Below are 23,217 nucleotides of genomic sequence, written 5' to 3'. Positions count from 1 at the left end.
AGACGCTGATGCTGCCATTATGTTTGAACCTAAACTAGGCTATATAAAAAGTACACAAATAGGTTGTAATTGTTTTATGAAACTCCTCCTACACCCACAAATGTTTTGCTTTACTTGGATCTTCACTGTGCAAAACGATGTAGGCCTCTTCAACAAGAGAAAGCTGCTTTCACCTTCATCTGTTGAAAGTAGAACGTTTTTCTGTGCTCACCTTAAATCTTGTTTAAAGGGAAACTCCACCTTTAATTAAGAATTATCATGTTATTTCCAAGGCCTAGAAAAGTTCAATCAATATTTGTGAACATGAGCTACCTTTCAAATGAACAATAGGCTATTCAAAGTGTCTGGATTTGAGGGCTAAGTGAAATTTTAATATTTTTTTTTACAAGGCCATTTCACTTTTTTGTGGAAAAACTATAGGCCTATCAGACACAAATTATTTTTCCAAGCAGAGTATTTTTTAAAGCATGTCTGGATCTTTAACTTTATTTATCACAATCTTATATTATGTTATAAGACTATATCATATACTGTTAAGTCTTAAAGGCTGTTTTATGCGTCACAATGGTTCCTCTTTCTAAACCGTCTCTGGTTGTTTAAAGCAGGCAGGCAGCCGCCGCCATTTTGAAAGGTATCGGAGCTTCCGTCACCACGTGAGGAGGGAGGAAGTGAGTGAGGAGGGAAGACGGAGCAATCGAGCGGAGCGGCTGAAGCAGGCGAGCGAGCCTGGGCCATCATCATCACTCAACTCTACTCGTCTTGACTACCCGGGCTAACTTTAGCTACATGTGCTGAGGTCGAGGGGGGAACTGATCTCAACTGCAACAATGCCGACAGTTACTTTACCGCCGAAAGAGAACGCTCTCTTCAAAAGGATTTTGGTGAGTTAATTGTTAAAGAGCTGCATAACGACAGGTGTCGTCATTATACACAACTTACGAGTTTAAAGATTAATTTGCGGTACTGTCTGTAGCTCTCCGGCTGCTAGCTTCAGCTTGAGTGTGTTAGCAAAATGGCTCCATTGAATGGGCCAGCTAGCCCGGCCCTGACATGCGCTGTCACCGAACGTAAAGGCAAAATGGTAGTTCTTGACTCTGTTGTTATTCTGACGGACGAGTTCATGGTTATTAAAGTGCAGCACCACTAAAAGCATGTCAGTGCTTGTTTAAATAGCCAGACCTAGCTAACGTTAGTTACGAAAGGCCTCTCCACCTGTCACAAACAACAACCAATAAGTCGTGTTGCGGTAGTGTATGCTGTTAGTTAGCTTCTCACACTACCTCTTATAACTGTTTTTTGGCGTTTGTTTGTTGATAACTGAATGCATAGCAGGTGTTTTACCGGAATATAATTGCACGTTTGATGGCCATGCTTACCAGCTATGCGAGCTTAGCTCCTGGCCATTTAACGTTAGCTAATTGGCTAACACTAGCCAACTAGCGTGAGATATCTTGGTTTGACAGACTTTGGCTAATTGTCAGTCTTAATCTCTCAGTCCTGGACCTAGGACTGCACACATTTCCATCTCCGGTCTTTGTTGGATTAGGTCATGTGTGAAAACGAGAGGAAGCAAGGGACGGACCGATGTGACTGTGTCAGCAAATCTGTAGCTGCTTCAGGCCTGCTGAGCTCTGGCAGCTAGCTAGCTAACTTAGCTACCCACCCATCCATCCCTCTCTCATATTTGAATCCTTGTGTCGCCCCTCTGTTTATTTGCTATCTGCCCACATTTGTATAGTTGCGGATACAGTTGTAATGGTTACAGGATATGATAACGTTGTGTAAACAACACAAACAATTAAAACACAGAACATAAGACCTGATAAAATAGTGTGTAATAAAAAATACAAGTGATTAAAGAGGAACAGAAATTAGACAAACAACGGATTTACTGTTCTGTACTTTCCTGTAAAAGCAAGTTTCAGGAACGGTTTTAAATGAAGGCACCGAGTTTGCTAACTTTACAGTTTGCTAACTTCCTCGGTTAGGGGTTCCAAAGCTGTGGCTCTCACGGATATGACAGTAACTGAGCTGTCTAGGAACTTGTGTCATTTGCTGCATATTTAAACAAGTCTTCCTCTTCTGCGGTGCTTGTAGGTTGTCAGTGTGTGTTGTTAAACATCTCGGCACTGCATTGATATCTAGCTTACATACTTTGCATGAAGTGTGTGGAGTACGTTGGCAGTGACCAGTTCAGATATCCTTTGTTTTAAAGGCAGGGGCTCTGCTGGGAGTTGGTGGCTTTATCAGTTATCAGCACATTGGCAGAGGGCATTCATTCACTCTACCTCTGGCAGGAAAACCAGGGTTGTGTGACCTGCAACTGATCTTGAGAAGTTAAGAGCCTGTATTTTGCTGGTAGGCTATAGCTTTCCCTTCAACTGTTGTTGCGCCACACTGTTAAATGTGTTGGATTGAAGTTGTGTTTGTCTGATGTCACGCTTAATTATAGAGTTAATCAAAAAAAAAAACTTAAACTATGAAAAATGTCCCGTGGAACACAGTGCATAAGTTAAATCACGTAGTGAATAAGAGCTACGTATAAGGCATATATCAGAGTATAATGTCACTTTTTTTCTGATAAACATTGTTCAAGACTTGTCTATCAAAAAAGTGAGGTGACCTATAGTTCTTGTTCCTAGTTAAGAAGAGATCTGAATGCATTGTCTGGTTGAAATTGTTGTTGTGTGGATGACAGCACCCAGAATAAAATGTCATTACCCTTTCTGCAGTGGGGATTTGATATGAGATTTGCAACTCTCTGGCTGTAGTCAGAAGTGGGCCACACCCCTATTTATTTTTGCTTTCCCAGACTGAGTGCCCAAATGCATTATTAGAAGTTGGCAGGTCTCCAGTTTCTGCATGGCACTGAAGTTTCATGAGTTTCCATTTTGTTCTGTTGTGGTCCTGTTAGCCTATCCTAAATGTGGACCTTGCACCGTTAATCTCATTAAAACGGTGATTTTCAGCAGTGCTGTATTGCAGTCTTGTTCTGACATGAACACTTTTGTGGTGCATTTGAATTTGCAGGGCTTGACTTGCATCCAGCTAAGCGCTCCTAATTTCTCCCTAAGCTGCAGCAACAAATGACAAATCTGTGTTGCAGACAGGGTGGGGGGGGGATGTGAAAAGTCCCACAGAGCACTGACACAAACATTTTATTCTGACTAATGGATGTAATTCTTTAATTTGGACTTCCAGGTATTTCCTTTCATTGCAGCGATACCTGTAGCAACACGCCCACACCAAGGGGGAGCCTCTTGTGTGCTTTTTTTTTTTTTGTTTAGTGCTCAACATGCGGTGGAACTGAGTCTGCCTGTTGAAATGATTTATCCAGCACTGTCTAGATGGATTATAAGTAGTATTGGGTGTATAGAACAATATAGGTGTCAGGTAGGCTTGGGCGATCTCTTAATATTTTTAAATCATCCAATCGTGGTTAGTCGAGATCGCCAGTCTGACAGGCTGGCTGCACGTAATGGGACATAAAATATAATGCATATGCAGAGCGACTTTCACTTTCATCAATGAAACTGGCTACACCAGCTCGGCGGTCCTGCCTCCTGACGTGCTGACATTCTTCTGGATTGATAGCATTCAATTCAAACCCTCGTGCCGATAAACGTGGCTCAGCTGGCGGACTTACCGCTCCACCAGAAACTTCTCCTAAATGAACAGTAGGGCGCAGATTCTAGGTATTATAGTTCTGATACTAAGCAAGTCAAAAACCACTTTGATATATGCATACAATTAGATTTGTGATGAATAATCATCAGTAATGTGGACATAATGACGAAGTGGGTAAACAAGCTGTTTTGGGTTAGGTAGAGAACAAGCTGGATAAGCACAGCGGGTGGTGTTAATGTTGCTAAATTGACATGAAATGCATAGTAGGGCTGGACGATTAATCGAAATTCTGAGGCGGTTATCGACGTATTTTTCCCATGACGATGATTTCAATAATTTATTTCTGTTGATAGGCCTACATTCTCCTTAAAAACATTCTGCCGTGTGTAACACACACAAACACTGGCGCAGACACCAGCCACTACCTACTGTTTACTGATAGCTAGTGTTTACCTCAGGCTAATTAATTAGCTAGTAAGTGGCGATTTTTGGCAGCCAGCCTTCCAAAAGAAAGCACAATGAAATTAAATGTTAACCGATCATTACCGGAAACGGAGTCTCATTTCACCCGTCCGGGAGGCTCTGGCACATTTTCCGCACTCCGCGTCCGCCGACAGCTGTAGGCTTGTACCGGTGTTGATGTTTTGTGCATTGTCGGACACATGCAGCCGCTTTCCTGAAACCGCTTGCAGGGCTGACAAACGTTCATTCAAAGACAGCGTTAGGTTACCTTGAATTAGTTTGGGACGTCTGTGCTTTTTCAGTACCCGAAAAATTCCCACATAGCCGGCTTCAGTCTTTGACGTGCGGGAAGAGTTTGGGGGTTTCATCTCCTGCAGACATCATGCACAGACACTCGCACCAACAACAGGAGGGGGGAGGAAGGGGGGGGCGTGATACTCTACGCTGCACGTTGGCAGCAGGGGGGGATTTCTGACCGGCACTTTCTGTTTGCGACGAATCATAATAAACAGGTCATACCACAAGGACGGTACAACGGAAAATTGTAGTGGTTTTGAGACGTGACTTTTTCATACAGTGGTATACCTTTTTCAAAATCGGTAACCGGCCCATGCCTGCTGACAGCATTGTGTCTTGTTGGCTGTGTCAAAAGGTGTTATACCTTCCAATGTAACTTTCTGCAGGAGTTTGTTTTTTCAGTATTTAGACAAGGAGATATTATTAAAGACCCAATGCCAGTCTGAGACTCTATGCATGGCTGTCATTAGATTGATTATGGAATGAATCAGGACAATGGAGAGCACTGAGTTGAACCAAACCTTTTCCCTAGTTCTATAACAATAACAATAGTTTTGATGTAATAGTTTGTTCCCCGTAGTTTTGATTCTGCATGTGGAGAGAAATTGGTGTCAGTAAATCAGATGGGTCGGGTCAAGGTGATAAGGTTGTGCCATTGAGGCGAGTCCTATGGCCGGTTGTGTGTGTACAGCTCCTAATGTGTGTCCAATTACCCCTCCATTAGCCCCTTACAACCTTGAACAGATGGTCTTTTTACACATAGGAAACTGTTTTGCACCAGTATGCACAATTCTGTGTCACATTGTCCTTTATGCAGCTCAGTTAGAGTGCAGTGTGTAGCTAAAGCATCACCATCCAGCAACTGACGGGATGTTCAGCCTGTTTGTTCTGTCCTGAGCCCAAAGTCTCTGCTAATGGTACAATCCTCCACTTAGTTCAACAGTGAATTACTTCTAATTTCATAATCTACCTTGGCACCCATATGTGAGGTTGACGTCATCCTTTTTCAACATGAGTGAAGTCGACAGTAGGACAACGAAATGCCATCTGCCAGCTTAACTCTTACAATCGCGCGCGCACACACACACACACACACACACACACAGGATCATCTTAAAAAGAGAGGTGTACTGTTGATGTGCAACTGCGTACTAAATATAACTTTAGGACAAAAGCTGGTGATTTCTTTAAGTTGGTGTAATACTGTGTGTGTCTTAAAAAAGTTAAGTCTTATTCATCATTTAAGCTTAGCTGTGGGCAGTAGACATATATATGTTAATATGGATATAGATAAATCTTAATATGGATAGTTAGGGGGAATAATAATGTGCTGCTGTTGTAATGATATAATTGCTGGTGGTGAACAACAATGACTCATTCTGTATTTATTGCCAGAACTCGGAAAGTAACCGAGACATCATTGTCTCTTAAAGACAACGTTATTTTAAATGTAATTTATAGAATAATGTAACGCACAGGTCGAGCTGTTGTTGACATCTCGCTCCCGAGTACCAGCTTGTAGTTCATCGGTATGGATCACAAAGAAGTGGAATAACGACACAAGTGTCTTTCTCATAGTTTTTCTTCTTGCTAAGTTGAGCTAGTTGTTATGAGTCGGGACAAGGCTGTGAACGTCCGGATGAGTGTTACGCCGTTATGTCATGGGAAACTTGAAAAAGTCATGGAATTTCAAAATCTAATTTTCCAGGCCTGGGAAAGTCACAGACTTGGTAAAATCCCTCAAAGTGTTGGAAAAGTCATGGAAAAAAATTTAGGGCTGTATTCAACCAAAGAAAATGTTCAGAAACTGAAATAATACCTACTCTTCAACCAAGCGATTGGTCGATAGGAGACACGTTTTTTCCATATCGACTAAATCGTCCACAGTGCACTCATTTTCAGACTTGCATCCAGAAATGAGTTTATAATCCATTAAGAATACACAGATAGTACAATTGGTTTTGGTTGCAATTGGTTTCCCCCATGTGCTTGTAAAGCAATTCTTTTCTTCTTTTTAAATAAAAGACAATGTATTGACTGTGCATGTGACTGTAAACACAGCCAACTATTAGAGATTTGAAAAGGTTGCTGTTTATTTTCATACAATAATTAACATTTGGAGTAAAGTGTACCATATAGTTCTGTTTGTGTTTATATGTTGTGAATGGTCATAGAAACTTGTTATGGGTCCTTTTTAAAAGTCATGGGAAATTTCAGAAATTTTGTGAAATGTAAAGATGTGTGGGAACCCTGTGTGATTTCTCTCTCCTTCCTTTCACAGCGATGTTACGAACACAAGCAGTACAGAAATGGGCTCAAGTTCTGCAAACAAATTCTATCCAACCCCAAGTTTGCAGAGCATGGAGGTAAGCAGCAGACGTACGGATGGAAAGACGGGTGAAAAGGCTCTGCTGCCAATGGGCAATGTGTACTGTATTTCTTACCGTCTGCTGTACCTGTATTGTCTCCCAACAGAGACCCTGGCGATGAAGGGACTGACCCTGAACTGTCTGGGGAAGAAGGAGGAGGCCTACGACCTGGTGAGAAGAGGCCTGCGCAACGACCTCAGGAGCCACGTCTGTATCCTTATTCATGTCGTGGCACACATCATCATTTGTGTGTTAGTGAAGGAGATATGCTCTGGGGTAAGCTGTTGGCACTACATTGTTCTCGCATCTTAACAATTCTTGAACTAAAATCAAGGAAATTAAGCTCATTAGTCTTTTTAAAAAGGTCTTTTAGGCTACGTTCACACCTGGCTCATTTAGTTCGCTTGAATCGCGCTAGAGTTCGTCTTCCCCCTTGGTGCGGATTGTTTGGGCAGGTGTGAATGCAGCAATCGCACTCAGATCTTGCAATCTGTGATGCAGCAGAACATGGAAACTGTAGATGCTTGCGATGCTTCTCTCACAGATATAGACTGCGTTCAGGCTCGCTGTCACTCGCATTTCCGTGGCCAAACTAGCCGCAGCTAAAGTTGGAGACAGACACCGGCAGAGCAGAGCGATGTCTCGGTGAGCAGATCTTGTAACGTTGCTCGTGAAACAATGTCTGAATTTTATTTTAAAATGAAGTGAGTTGGTTTGAACATGGAGATGCAAGAAATATGCACTGGTCCAGAACACAGGACCTTCTTCCTGTATTTAATTTCTTGCTCGCGCCCCAGACAGATCTGACCAATAAGCGCTGGTAGTGACGCATTTTGGTACGCTTGGATTTTTCCCCATGTGAAACGAAACCGAATCAAAGGGGGAAAACTCTCCCGGGTTTACAAACTCAACAACCGATTCGGACCAGAGCAAACAAACTATAGGTGTGAAAACGCCCTTAAAATAATTTAATTTTAAACTTTAAAAATGGTGCAAGAACCTTAATTTAAGACCTTCAGCTGCTGTGCGTTTTGTAAAATGAGTGAATGTGTGTCTGATGCCACAGGACCTTGAGATGCCACACATTGTGCTGAGGAGTTCTTGTCTATGTTGAGCATAGGCTGCCCATCCTCTCGCTATTGCTCTTTTTCTGCCTATCTCTCTCCCTCCCGGTGATTCACAGGCCTGAGGGAAATCTGTGCACATTTTCAGCAGAAGTGCTGGGCAGACTAAGCCTAAAGTCAACATATCTCTGAGCAGACAACACACTGCTATCTTTCTTCAGCTTCACCAGTCATGTCTTATCTTGAGAGCCTGTGGCAAAAATGTGTCTTATTTAAGTGGTGTATACTTTAAGGGATACATGCTGATATACAGAGAGCAGGGATTTAACAACAAATCATCATTTTTATTTATAGTTAGTGATTTTGCTAATTTATTTTATCAATTGGGGCTCTAGGGAATTGTGGTGGACATTTTTCATTATCTTCTGACCTTTTTTTAATAGACTAAAGAATGAATCGATTAATGAAAATGTGGGCAATTAGTTTCTTTTCTATGTATTTAAAACCAAGTCAGCAGTGACTGTTCTTGAACACGTGTTCAGGTGTACACCCACAGTCATGGGTGTGTGCTGCTAACGTTAACCAGGTGTGAGCAGTTTATTTTATTATGTTTTTGTGTTTATTTCTTCCCCCCCCCCTACAGTTTTGAAATTGTCAGCAGAATGGGACTTCAAGAAGTTAACATTTAAGAAAAACATGTTACAGAACCAACATTCAAGTGATTGATACATGGATCAGTCAAATCAGTAGTCTGCTCTAACCAGGAGAGGCTTATTGGGCCACAGTGACCCCCAGTAACCACTACATCTCTGTGTACCGCTGTGCAGTATACCTTTTTGATAGTAGTTTGATAACATCAGATTATATGGAGATGGTTCCTTAACTCCATGTGCATCCCAGGCTGGCACGTATACGGCCTACTGCAGCGCTCGGATAAGAAGTACGACGAGGCCATCAAGTGTTACCGCAACGCTCTGAAGTGGGACAAGGACAACCTGCAGATCCTCCGAGACCTGTCCCTGCTGCAGATCCAGATGAGAGACCTGGAGGGCTACAGGGTGAGGACTGACAGGGGAACTTACTATGAGTGGATGGTTTCTATCCTGGTAAATAATGATTCTGAGAGATATCTTGGATTATCATAATGAAAAGCCATTTTCAGTCATCCTGCCCCACTCAGGGTCAGGGCACAGGTTCAGCCGTGAAACAGCATTCCTTAGAGTCCACGACCAGCTGTGGGAAGCAGATACAAGAAATATGGTCACTTTTCTTTTGTAATGCAAGAATAGAACCGACCTACATAATTTGTGGGTAAATAACTTTTCTGGAATACACACTTCCTTCTGTCGCTCTGCCTTGTCCAGGGCGCAGCATGGGACTGGTTTGGAGAGGACGGAGCATATCAGCAGGCAGATATCAGGTCGCAGTCAGGCTTCACAATGTAGAACCGCTCTCCCGAGACACAGGCTGGGATTTAGATGCTTACTTAGTGAGAGGTATGATGAAAAGTCTGTTGGAAAGGATTACAAATATGGATGAGAGAGAGAAATCAGTTTTTAGTTCTCCCTTAACCAGCTAGTAACAACCTGGTGACAATACCATGAATCAGCAAATTGTATCTTCACTTTGTGCTGCCTCTTTTCCTCCTACTTTATCTCTCCAGCTACACATCACATTACGAATCCTTTGGGCCACACAAGAGAGTGTGTGGTTCTGATGGTAAGCACAGCTAAATAAAACCTGCGTTGGCATATTTTTGTTCTGTAGGAGACACGATACCAGCTGTTGCAGCTGCGGCCAGCGCAGCGGGCCTCCTGGATCGGCTACGCCATCGCCTATCATCTCCTGGAAGACTACGAGATGGCTGCAAAGATCATTGAGGAGTTCAGGAAAACACAACAGGTTAGACTCGATGACGGCTCAGCAATTTTCTTTATATAAAGCTAGAGCTGGGCAATATATCTATTATATCGTGATATGAGACTAGATATCGTCTTAGATTTTGGATATCGTAATATGGCATAAGTGTTGTCTTTTCCTGGTTTTAAAGGCTGCATTACAGTAAGGTGATTTTCTGAACTTACCAGACTGTTGTAACTGTTCTATTATTTGCCTTTACCCAACTTAGTCATTATATCCACATTACTGATGATTATTTATCAAAAATCTCATTGTGTAAATATTTTGTGAAAGCACCAATAGTCAACACTACAATATCGTTGTATCGATATCGAGGTATTTGGTCAAAAATATCGTGATATTTGATTTTCTCCATATCGCCCAGCCCTATATAAAGCCTGTCGCTGTCATTCTTCATACATGAGGTGAGATGATTAGGAATTATGATTAGAACTGAGAAACTGAGGTGACAAAGAGCCATGCGTATGAAGTGTTATGTGTATCTCAGATGCTGTGCCACACACTGCAGTGTAAGAGGAGTAACGGGGATTACTCCCGTTTCTTGTCATGTCTCACGTGTTTGACTTGCTGACGAGTTACTGTGTGCGCTTTTTAAGCCTTTTTTTTCAGTTCTTCCGCTCAAAAGTTTTAAATATGGGTGTTGTCTCTGCATCGGTCACAACTACAATAGAGCTCACTCTCTCCCTCTCTCTGGCTTGCTCCTGATAAGACCGATCTGCTTCCTGTCTTTGTGCCATCTATGTAATACAGCCAGTTGGTGTGACCAGTTGGGCAACTGCGCCTATACACAAAGAATGATGCAGAGTTTCCTGAACAGCATAGATGCCACCCAGCAGCTCCAGTAGTTTTTAACTGTTGCTTGTAGAAAATGTTGACTTCACTGACCCCCCCCCCCTTTGTTTGTCCAGACGTCTCCAGACAAAGTGGACTACGAATACAGCGAGCTACTGCTGTACCAGAACCAGGTGCTGAGGGAAGCAGGCCTGTACAAGGAGGCCCTGGAGCATCTGTCCAGCTATGAGAAACAGATCTGTGACAAACTGGCTGTGGAGGAGACACGAGGTGAGTCACTGTGCTCCATTGTTACTCACAATGTCAGCACTGTGAAGGCTACTGTGCCGCAGACGGGCAAAGACACACACATTTGCAGGCTGGAGCAGCTCCGGGGAGCGAGCAGAGCTGGGTTAGGAACGTCAGGCAGCAGATATTACACATCACATCGTCTACGCTGAGGTAGACAATGAGAAACACCCATTGTTTCTGCTGGAAACATTTTGCCATCAGTAAAAAAAAACAAAACCCTTAATAACGCAGACCTACCGATGTGCATTCAACCCACGTTGAACTCGTTCATATGAGTCAGCTGTCACTCTGTTTGTCACCGTCAGTAGAGAATGCAGGCTGCAGTGTATGGGGTGACCCCAAATAATAATAATAATAATAATAATAATAATAATAATAATAATAATAATAATAATAATAATAATAATAATAATAAATAAAACTGCAAGCGGCAATTCTTGGGTTCAAACCCTTTCTCGGCCAACAGAAGGAAGCAGCGCAATCGCCAAAATCAAAGCCGCAAGCAGCATTGAGCAGATTTCAGGCTTTACAAATCTGAGTAAAGATGCTGCAGCTGGTTTAATTCGGCAGGAAATGAGGTGAGACCTAGCACACACCTCTTTCAACAATTCAATGGATGCAACAATTTAATAAGTCACGCCATTTTGCCCCTTTTTATTGTATTTCAATGTAAATTGGTACGTACATTCAGGTCTTCATGCTCCATCTAGTTTAAGCAGGACTACTCAAGAAGAACTTGAGTTGTGGACAATTCCCTGCTAAGCCCGCCCTTTTACGAAGTTCTTCGATTTTTGGCGGCCATGTTTTTTCACCAGTCTTGCTCATTTATAGTAGAAATGTGTATCTCAGTCCCGCTATGCTGTATACCAATTTTGGTGTTGACAGAATCAAAATTGACAAAAGTATATTCATTTAACCGTTTTTCACATTATGCAAATTAGCAAGAAAACAATTGTGGTGGATGTTTATGGTCCAAGAGGCTTTTCTGTAGAGCACATTGAGCAGGACTTGTGTGAGACATTCCAAGTCAATCAGACTCACCGTGTAAGGGGCGTGGCCTTTCAAAGTTTGGGACTTAAGTTATAGCGCCACCATCAGGCCAAATGGCATCATATTTTATGGGAAGCAGTAGCACATCACTTTTTGTCGTTCTTTCTATGAACTTTGACCCCTAAGCTCTTCTCTTGTGTTTCTATAGGAGAGGTACTGTTGAAGTTGGAGCGTCTGGATGAGGCAACAGAAGTCTACCGCCGTCTGCAAGAGAGGAACCCCGAGAACTGGGCCTATTACCGTGGCTTGGAAAATGCCCTAAAGCCAAGTATGACACATTAGAAACACCAGCATCATCTTCACTGACTCTTAAAGTATCCACATTCATTGTACAATCTACAATTGTCAACCCTGCTGAATTGTTATGTTGTTTTTTTTCTCCAGGCTGTGTAGAAGAGAGACAAAAGATCTATGAAGACGCCTGGGAGAAGTTTCCCAAAGGACTGGTTCCTCGCCGGCTGCCCCTCAACTTCCTCTCTGGTGTGGCCAATAAATTGTCTCCTTTCAACTAAAACAGTGACTTTAGTTAAAATATCCATTTGTGTCGTAGGAATAAATGAACAAGCCAGCAGCTGTCTTCAGCTTCAGTTGTTTGATTGTATTCCTGCTATCTGGGTTCCACTCCACTTGTATTTGAAGTTACCTGTTTGATAGAAGTGGAGTCAAGTTTTCTGATCTTCTCCTTCTCACCGTATGTCCCTGCAGGTGAGAAGTTCAGAGAGTGTCTGGACAGGTATCTGCGGTTGAACTTCAGTAAAGGCTGTCCGCCCGTCTTCACCACCCTCAAATCACTGTACAACAACAAAGAAAAGGTGACAGCGCTGCTGCTGGATATGCCCCATGACTGCTGTAATCACAATGGCACTTTTTTCCTCCCTTTAAACCAGCTTACATAATGCACTGATGAAAGAGGGGTCAATCTGAGGCAAAGTGTTCTAGCTTCAACTTATTGTGTATTAAGTATTGTGTACTCCGTACTGCAGGTGAGGTAATGTACTCTGTCCTCCTTTCTCGTTGCAGGTGGCAATAATAGAGGAGTTGGTGGTCGGCTATGAAACCACATTAAAAAGCTGTAGAATGTTCAACCAGAACGGTGAGGACAAAATGTATAAATCAGGATTATAATATTGGATTTAATGTCTTTCTAATTAAGAATATTCGGTGTGTAGTCTAGCGTAAATTGTAATCCTTAATGATTTATCAAAAGTCAGTTGAAATAATTGCAGTCATCATCTGATTTCATGCCATGCACATTGGTCACCTTGCTGAGGAGTTGGACGTGTGCAACAGCTCACTGGCTGCTCCTTGTTCCATTTCTCCCTGCAAAATCTAAACGGATCCGCTGACCAAAAATGCCCAAAGTGACCGTATAGTTTTTTGGACACATTTTTGATGAACAGTTTTGCAGTCAGTGTTAACCTTGGTGACAAATGCATGGCGTTTCCTGAGACTGCTTCAAAATAAAAGCTGCCCCGTGTTTGGCACGTTGAATACTTTTAATGTGAAGCAGCAGCAGTTGGAAATGTTGGCTTTGCATTAGCAGTTACTTAATGCAGCTCTGATACGGCTGTGGGAGAGTGAACAGTAAACGGTGAGGCCGATACCAATAATATATCATTAAAAAGCTAAAACTGAATTACATTTTTTTGCACATTTTTCTGTGAATCCATATGCCTTGAATGGCAGACTCCACCACCGAACTAAAAAATAAGAGTGGTGGTTGCAGAATGAAAATACATTAAATGGCTATTGCAGAAAAATGAAGACTTCAAAAAGTATCCAAAACACGGTCTGATTTCATTCAATTACTTAAGGATTATGACCAACATTTCTCATTTCGGTTTAAAACTTCCAAGGTTAACTGCTGCAGTCTTTGGTTTACATCCCTGAAGACGTAAACTTACACAATCTCTCTTTGCACCCGCAGATGACGGTAAGGAGGAACCGCCGACCACGTTGCTCTGGGTGCAGTACTTCCTGGCACAGCACTACAACATAATTGGCCAACAGACACTGGCTCTGGAATACATAAATGCAGCCATAGAGAGCACGCCTACACTCATCGAACTCTTCCTTATCAAAGCCAAGATTTACAAGGTAAAATACGCCGCATTCGAACGCGTGTTTATTGTTGTAACAGAAGCCGGATGTTGCTGTGCTGCTCGTCTTGATTGTTGGATTGACCTTTCTCCTCCTGCAGCATGCTGGGAACATCAAAGAGGCTGCTCAGTGGATGGATGAGGCCCAGGCTCTGGACACCGCTGACAGATTCATCAACTCCAAGTGTGCCAAGTACATGCTGAAGGCTGGCATGGTCAAAGAGGCCGAGGAAATGTGCTCCAAGTTCACACGGGTGAGGAAAACTGTGTGTGGGTTTGCACACAAGTACACACAGACAGCTGAGGATTAGATGTTTTTCCCATTAAGTCAATTTGCAAAGAATGAATACAACCCAGAGACCCCATGGCAGTTATACACTCACCTAAAGGATTATTAGGAACACCTGTAAGATTTCTTGTTAATGCAATTATGTAATCAACCAATCACATGGCAGCTGCTTCAATGCATTTAGGGGTGTGGTCCAGGTCTAGACAATCTCCTGAACTCCAAACTGAATGTCAGAATAGGAACGAAAGGTGATCTAAGCAACTTTGAGCGTGGCATGGTTGTTGGTGCCAGACGGGCTGGTTTGAGTATTTCACAATCTGCTCAGTTACTGGGATTTTCACACACAACCATTTCTAGGGTTTACAAAGAATGGTCTGAAAAAGGAAAAACATCCAGTATGCGGCAGTCCTGTGGGGCGAAAATGCCTTGTTGATGCTAGAGGTCGGAGGAGAATGGGTCGACTGATTCCAGCTGATAACAGATCAACTTTGACTCAAATAACCACTCGTTACAACCGAGGTATGCAGCAAAGCATTTGTGAAGCCACAACACGCACAACCTTGAGGCAGATGGGCTACACCAGCAGAAGACCCCACCAGGTACCACTCATCTCCACTAAAAATGGGGAAATGAGGCTATAATTTGCACGAGCTCACCAAAATTGGACAGTTGAAGACTGGAAAAAATGTTGCCTGGTCTGATGAGTCTCAATTTCTGTTGAGACATTCAGATGGTAGAGTCAGAATCTGGCGTAAACAGAAAGAAAGCATGCATCCGTCATGCCTTGTTACCACTGGGCAGGCTGGTGGTGGTGGTGTACTGGTGTGGGGGATGTTTTCTTGGCACACTTTAGGCCCCTTAGTACCAATTGGGCATCGTTTAAATGCCACAGCCTACCTGAACATTGTTTCTGACCATGTCCATCCCTTTATGACCACCATGTTCCCATCCTCTGATGGCTACTTCCAGCAGGATAATGCACCATGTCACAAAGCTCGTATCATTTCAAATTGGTTTCTTGAAATGAGTTCACTGTACTAAAATGGCCCCCCACAGTCACCAGATCTCAACCCAATAGAACATCTTTGGGATGTGGTGGAACGGGAGCTTCGTGCCCTGGATGTGCATCCCACAAATCTCCATCAACTGCAAGATGCTGTCCTATCAATATGGGCCAACATTTCTAGAGAATGCTTCCAGCACCTTGTTGAATCAATGCCACGAAGAATTAAGGCAGTTCTGAAGGCGAAAGGGGGGTCAAACACGGTACTAGTAGGGTGTTCCTAATAATCCTTTAGGTGAGTGTATATTACTATACTACAAACTTAAATAACTGAGGGTGGAATTCTTTTCAACATGGCAAAAGTAGTTTACTACATCGAAACTGCTTTTTATGCTTCAATGTACATACACGTCTGTTTGGCGGTGGCGTCGGTGATCCTCAGCAGCTTGATTTCAGAACGCAGCAGAAAGCTGCGCTTGAGTTTCACAAATGCCCGGGAAAATGTAGCTTGTGTGGACGCCATTGCACTACTTGATCAGTAAAAGAGCCAAGCTACTGAAAAGCTTTTTGATTCAGAAAACAGCGACGCTATTGAGATTTAGTTACAGCTGCTACTGCCCCCCACTGCTAGCAATACAAGTTGCATTTGGCGTGGTGACGCAGTCGGCACCGGTTTAAGCCTGTTCTGGACCGGGCAAAATCGACCCAACTCTAGTCTCCTACGAATTGTGTGTAGGAGACTAGAGCAGCCGTTGACATGATAATGGAGCATGTCCCTGTTTTGTCATTTACTTTGCTCATGCATGTGTTTTTGCTTTGTTTTTATCCAGGAGGGAGCCTCGGCAGTGGAGAACCTCAACGAGATGCAGTGTATGTGGTTCCAGACGGAGTGTGCACTCGCCTACAAGTCCATGAACAAGTTTGGGGAGGCCCTCAAGAAGTGTCACGAGATTGAAAGGGTGAGTCCTTATTATCATGGGATACTTGGTGTATTAATGCATGCAATGTTTGCATTAGGCTCCTGGGCCAATCCTTGATTGTTTTTTTTTGTTTGTCTGTTACATCTTCCTCCTCCTTACTTCCCTCTCTCATCAGCATTTTGTGGAGATAACAGACGACCAATTTGATTTCCACACCTACTGCATGAGGAAGATGACGCTACGCTCCTACGTGGACCTTCTGAAGCTGGAGGACGTGCTCCGGATGCATCCCTTCTACTACAAGGCTGCCATCAGCGCCATCCAGATCTACCTGAGCCTCCACGACAATCCCCTGACTGACGACAGCAAGGAGCTGCAGGCCGAATCTGGTGAGAGCCTGTCCCATTAGCACCACTGAGTTTACCTGTATATTTTAAATGCTCTCCTGGACCAGGGTTTCTGCAGGGTCTTAAAAAGTCTTAGAGGAACACGCCGACTTATTGGGTCTTTAGCTTATTCACCGTAACCCCCAGAGTTAGACAAGTCCATACATACCCTTCTCATCTCTGTGCGTGTTGTAACTCTGTCTGACACCCCCACCGCTAGCTTAGCCTAGCACAGATCCTGGAGGTAACCAGCTCCAACTAGCCTACTGCTCCCAGTAAGTGACAAAATAACACCAACATGTTCCTATTTACATGTTGTGATTTGTATAGTCACAGCGTGTACAAATAACAAGGTCACTATGCTCTTACTATCTAGTAATTGTTGACTCTATTACTCCAACTCTGAGTGTACTCTCTGCTCCTCACCACAGGGCTTCAGGTGCTGCTAGCAAATCACTCCGCCCAAGTAGCAGAAGTAGCAGTGCTTCGCCTTCTGAGAATATAGTTCCCAGTTTCTTAGTTACTCTAAGACGGCTGTGTCTCATGTGACCTTGTTATTTGTACACGCTGTGACTATACAAATCACATCACGTAAATAGGAACATGTTGGCGTTATTTTGTCTTTTGGCGGTATGTATGGACTTATCTAACTCTGGGGGTTACGGTGAATAAGCTAAAGTCCCAATAAGTCGGCGTGTTCCTTTTAAATTCGCGGAAGTATTGTGTACTAGGTTATCAATAATTTTAAACAGGTCTTAATTTTCATACGTCCATGTAATGCTACCTCTAATGCTCATTGAAATGTTTTTTTGTTTTTCTGTGGTGTTGTAGTTCTCTCTTTTGCTAGTCCAAATATAATTAGCTGTATATGTACAGATTATTATTACTCGGTCACTTTTATTCTATTTTAATAGTTTTATTTACTTTGCAAGTACTGTTATGACTCTGCATTTCATTGTACTTTGATGTCGTGATATAGATCTTAAATTCCATTCATAATGGTCTTAAAAAGGTCTTAAAAAGTCTTAAATTTGACTTGTTGAAACCCTGTGGACAAGAAAAAGAGGAAATGTAGTACATTTAGTCCATCATTAACGCCTCGCTCTCTTCTCCAGCTAACCTCTCGGACAAAGAGCTGAAGAAGCTGAGAAACAAGCAGCGGAGAGCCCAGAAAAAGGCCCAGCTGGAGGAGGAGAAGAAGAACGCGGAGAAGGAGAAGCAGCTCAAGAACCAGAAGAAGAAGAAGGAGGATGATGACGAGGAGATCGGAGGGCCCAAGGAGGAGCTAATACCTGACAAGCTGGTCAAGGTTAGAGAGAGAAACATGACGCTGCTTACACGGGTACACTTAGAATAGCAAGCGATCGGGCGAGCGGAATCCGTTAAAGTGATGCGAGTTCCCTCTCTGGCACTTTACAGGTAGAAAATCCACTGGAAGAAGCTGTTAAGTTCCTGATGCCTCTCAAACACTTGGTCAAGGACAAAATAGACACACAACTACTGGCTTTTGAGATCTACTTCAGGAAAGGTTGGCAAGCACATTTCAAATGATACTTCACTGACTTTTCTTTAGTTCTTAGCATGTTGATACTCTGTCCCTCACTTTTCATTTCTGCTTCACACAGTTACAATCCGTCTTCTCTTTTCAGAAAAGTACCTGTTGATGCTCCAATCAGTGAAGAGAGCGTTGGCCATTGACCCAGACCACCCATGGTTACACCAGTGTCTAGTACGCTTCTTTAAAGGAGGTACGAGACAGGCTTCTTTATTAAAAACATTTAGTTGGTTGCATGTCCTTTGTTTTCTACATTCCTCATATCTCTCACTCCTCTTTTCCCTTCTTTCAGTCTCTGAGAGCAAGGAGCTGCTGGAGGTGGTCAGGACGGTGCTGAAGCAGGAGATCACCCGGCTCTTCGGAGACAGCAACGCCATGAGCTTCAACCAGGCCTACCTCAACAAGCACTCCAACTCCATACCACACCGACTGGCTGGTACGCTTCTCTCACACGCAGTGTTGTTAAAGGATAGGTTCGCCTTTATCCCCGTGCTTGGTGTGAACACACATTAGGATAATGGAGAATCCAATCTCATAACCCAGCGGCAGTGGCCAATGTTTTGGGGGTTCCGGTGTAGCCAGACAATAGCCGATGGGTTCCGAGATTGCATTTTGGCCACTGCCTTCTGCCTCTTTTGCTCTCCACACTGACTGTTTACCTGCATGCAACCAAAGCCTGCTCAAACGTGATTGGTCAATGCTACTCGGAGAAATGGAAACCAGAACGCTTCCAATACCAAAATCTTGTCCCGTTGCCTACAGATTCTGAATTTGTACGTCGATATCTATTTATAGAGATTATAAAGAATCTGACTCTTATTTTTTCCAACAAACCTTTTCACAGCCTGGAGCTGATGGTTGTGTGTTGTACCTGACATAACTGTACCAGTCAGTATGGGATATTTCCCTCTCACGCATTGTTTCCTATTTATCTCTAATATACAGGATTGAGAGCTTCCTCTGCCCATCAGAAAACCTTCATACAACACTGAAATCACTCTTCCAACACTCATGCATTCCACTGTCACAGTTTCTAACTGGTTCAGAAAGACATTTGGTTCTCTCTTTCTCAAAATACTTAATTCCACATACAAAAAAAAAAAAAAAAAAGGCTTGCTTCTCCAAGTCATATTCTTGATTTTAGTTTTTAAAAGTTTTGTTACAAACACACACGCTCTTCTCTCCCTGCAGCTGCTAAGATGATGGTGTATCTGGACTCATCGACAGAAATGAAGGCTATAGAGCTGGCCACTGCACTAGATGAGTCCCTCGACAACAGAAGCATACAGGTACGCATTTATGGAATTGAGCATTGTGACAACTGTTTGGTGAAAAGGAGTTATATGTATATATAAAATGTTAGCAATTATACATTGATACCACAGTGGATATACTTATAGCGATGTAGTCCTTATATAAATGATTACCTTATTAATATGGTACACAGAGTATAGCCCGTATTTCACCTCTTGTACAGTAAATTGTGTATATAGCTCTGTTGATGGATCAGTATTAAGGTTGACTTTTCTTCATCTTTTCTTCTTTTTAAGAAATAAAATTAATTCCCCAATTTTTCTTCATCCTTTCTCTTCCCTCATCAGATCTGCACGGAGGTCCTGGAGTGTCTTCGGGGCGCCGTGCTGGGCGACTGTAAGGAGCGTGCAGAGTCATACCGCGCAGAGTGTCGCAAGCTTTACCCCTACACATTAGCTTTCACGCCTCCCGGATACGAGGAGAACACAAAGGTCGCCAACGGAGACGTTTCCACAGAAACGGAGGAGCTAGCCAATGATATGTGAGCGCGGCAGAACAGTGGATGAGAAAAGGAATTGGGCCGAGCACGGAGCCTTGTGGTACGCCTGGCAGCCATTTTGTAGAGCCAGACGTGGGAGGCGAAAAAAGGGGTTTGTTCTTTGGCTCAGCTTAATCGGGTCTGTCCTGGCATGGCTTGGCTTGGCTCTCTCCCACATGGTGAAAATCAGGACTGTGTGTGTGTGTGTGTGTGTGTGTGTGTATGTTTGCGCGTGTGTGTATGTTGAGAGCATGTGTGCGGTTGTGTATATTTGTGGGAAAGGCGGGTGGGGGGGGGAAGAGGAAGATAACAGAATGGCCATTTTACTTTTTTAATAAAGCTGACAACCAAGCTGAATATGAAAATACAGTTATTGGCAAACTGTGAGAGACTGGCTCGGACTGTCGGTTTCCTCGGAGATGATCAATAACGGTGACAAGAACCACTCGAGTTTGACTCGGTGCTGTTCCAATACGCCTATTGCATACTGCGTTCCCCTAATTTTAAAAAGCTAATTTAAATGAAAATAGGACAACTGTCACTGGGGGACGGGAGACTGAGCTGAGTGGATCTGATCTCTGACAGATCTGTAGGAAGCTGAGCAGGAAGAGTTACTGAGGACTGGAAGTAGACCCTGAGGACATCCAGCGACCATATGCATATCTGTATCTGCTGTAACGCTCCAGGAAACCTCTGATCTACACGTGCTCTACGTGCAGCGGAGTGTGTGAGGAAGGCCCGGTCACTGCGGGGGCCACAGCGCGAAGAACGTCGCCTCACATGTGAACAGTTCTTTTTGATTTTCTTTGGTCAGACTGCGCTTCCCTCACGGTTCCTGGTTAAACTTGGGAATATGTAATCCTGTGTCTGTTAATATGGAGCACCTTTGTAGCACAGATTTAAAAACTGTAAAGGTTGTGTGTTGTGCTCCATTTCAAATACACTGCTACTCTTAACATTTTTACATAGTTCTGAGAGAGTTGGATAGATCTAAGCAATACCATAGACACCTTCCTGTCCATAATGGATCAATGAAACTCTTCTTATTGATGATAATCATTTCTAGATCTGGTTGAAGTGGTTTACACTGAGCCCTCTGGCAGTCACTCGTGGTGTTGCTGTTGTCACTGTTAGAAATTGTTTTATCTGCATGTACACAAGGGACTCTAACAGAGTGGAAACATCCTACTTCAGAGGGCTCTTCTGCTCATTTAAATGGCTCCTCTAAAGGTCAGAGTTCAGCATCCAAGCCTGTTGCCCGAGGTGACAGAAGTGTAAATGTTACAAGGCGAGTAAATGAATGAGCATCTGGAATTTGTTTTACTTTTTCTGTCTCCCCCCCCAACCAATCTCTTTTCTTCCCCTTTTTCCTCTAATTTGGGTTCTAATGTGAAAGATGAAATCTGAGATGGCGATGTATGATATCTCTGGATTTTTGTATTAAAACCAAACGAAAGAAAACCATTGACTTCTTCTCCTCTGTATGTGTAACTGTTAACCTCACTGAGCTGCTGGTCAGGGTTCCCACGCGTCCTGAAAAAACCTGGAAATTTAGAGACTAGTTTTTCAGTCATGGAAACCCCTGAAAGTTGATTAAAATTACAAGTATCCATAATGTTGTTCTGGAAAATTCTCTCACTCAGATTGCCTACATAAACCTAGTTATGTATTTTGTTTGAAATGTTACGATCAGAGGAAAACCGTAATAAACTAGTCGTCAGTGGTTATATTTACATATATAAGACAAAAGTAACCTTAACAACTGAAATTAAGATTTCATTCACCTACATCAAGACAGCTATAGGCTACTAGGGGGGCAGGTAACAACCCATGACAACGTTTTACAATAACGCACACCTTAGAGTGTACATTATGGTGGGATTTACTGCTATATGACATTTTGAAGTTGTTCCAGAGGTAGAACACAGTTTGTTCATATGAGGGACCAGCTAGTGTTTGGAATGAGCTTTGAAAGTAAACAAAGGAAACATGGCAGTGCTGATGACCTTACTGTACAGTTGGCAGTGATGGGTGTATTCATCACCTATAATGAACCTGAGGCATTTCATCATGAACTCTGCATCATTAAAAAAAAAAAAAAGGAATAAAACGGGTTAAATGTAACAATATAAGTATATAATCGTATGTGAGCATGCGCTGTACTGTATTGTCAAAAACTGGAAAATGATTTCTAAAAGAGTGGGAACCCTGCTGCTACTATATGTTCTTAGCTGGCAGGTCAGACTCAGCATTGTGGGTAAGGCTGGCATCACACTCTTGGTCCTCACATTAAGTTCATTAAATGTGTTAGTTAAAATTAGGATTATCACGCAATATTTCCAATATATGAAAAAAATACAGGTGACTGATTCTTTAGTTACCCAAAGTGTAAATGATATAGGTCTTTGTTTTTCTTTTTTGCAGTAGAGAAGTGCCTTGGTGGGACAGCAGGACACACAAGACAGAAATAGAACTAAAGTAATTCCACCAGCAGGGGGCAGCAGCACGTTCCTCACAGGACAGGTGAGTGGACGAGGGGGCTGCTGTCAGTGCTGTAGCTATGGATGTGGTTGGTTGAGGTGACGATTTGATGTAAAGAAAATATAAACTCAGCAAAAAAAGAAACGCCCCTTTTTCAGGACACTGTATTTTAAAGATAATTTTGTAAAAATCAAAATAACTTTAGAGATCATTGTAAAGGGTTTAAACAATTTTTCCCCATGCTTATTCAATGAACAATAAACAATTAACGAACATGCACCTGTTGAACGGTCGAAAAGACAATAACAGCTTGCAGGCGGTGGGCAATTTAAGGTCACAGTTATGAGAAAAATAGGAATGTAAAGAGACATTTCTCCTGACTCTGAAAAAACCAAAAGAAAGGGCATGGTGCAAGGAGGCATGATGTGGCCAGGGCAATACATCGCAATGTCCCTACTGTGAGACGCCTAATAAGCCAGCGCTACAGGGAGACAGGAAGCACAGCTGATCGTCCTCGCAGTGGCAGACCACGTGTAACAACACCTGCGTAGTATAGGATCGGTACATCCGAATATCACACCTGCGGGACAGGTACAGGATGGCAACAACGACCGCAAGAACTGGAGGAGATGTACTGCAGTACTTAATGCAGCTGGTGGCCACACCAGATACTGAGGGCTACTTTTGATTTTGCCCCCCCCCGCCCCTTTGCTCAGGGACACATTATTCCATTTTTGTTAGTCACATGTCTGTGAAAATTGTTCAGTTTACGTCTTAGCTGATTGACTTTTCATACAAATATTTGCATATGTTAAGTTTG

The 23,217-nt window shown here is 42.9% G+C and overlaps 1 protein-coding gene across 1 annotated transcript; it reads left to right on the top strand.

Moving 5' to 3' along the window:
• Positions 1-636: 636 nt before the first annotated feature.
• Positions 637-21,377, top strand: LOC116039591 (N-alpha-acetyltransferase 15, NatA auxiliary subunit-like). Its single transcript, XM_031284491.2, has 20 exons — positions 637-881; positions 6,668-6,752; positions 6,862-6,966; positions 8,720-8,877; positions 9,587-9,721; positions 10,648-10,801; positions 12,021-12,140; positions 12,257-12,352; positions 12,578-12,684; positions 12,893-12,965; positions 13,800-13,969; positions 14,073-14,225; positions 16,094-16,222; positions 16,359-16,572; positions 17,685-17,878; positions 17,989-18,097; positions 18,219-18,317; positions 18,417-18,560; positions 19,316-19,413; positions 19,726-21,377. Exons 1-20 carry the CDS (start codon positions 828-830, stop codon positions 19,921-19,923), a joined length of 2,595 nt encoding a protein of 864 aa, XP_031140351.1. The 5' UTR covers positions 637-827; the 3' UTR covers positions 19,924-21,377.
• The last annotated feature ends 1,840 nt before the right edge of the window (positions 21,378-23,217 follow it).

The sequence above is a fragment of the Sander lucioperca genome, chromosome 4 (genome assembly GCF_008315115.2).
Source record: "Sander lucioperca isolate FBNREF2018 chromosome 4, SLUC_FBN_1.2, whole genome shotgun sequence".
NCBI classification, from domain to species: Eukaryota; Metazoa; Chordata; class Actinopteri; order Perciformes; family Percidae; genus Sander; species Sander lucioperca.
Note: the sequence above shows the minus strand (reverse complement) of the source record. Positions and strands in the feature narration are given on the sequence as shown.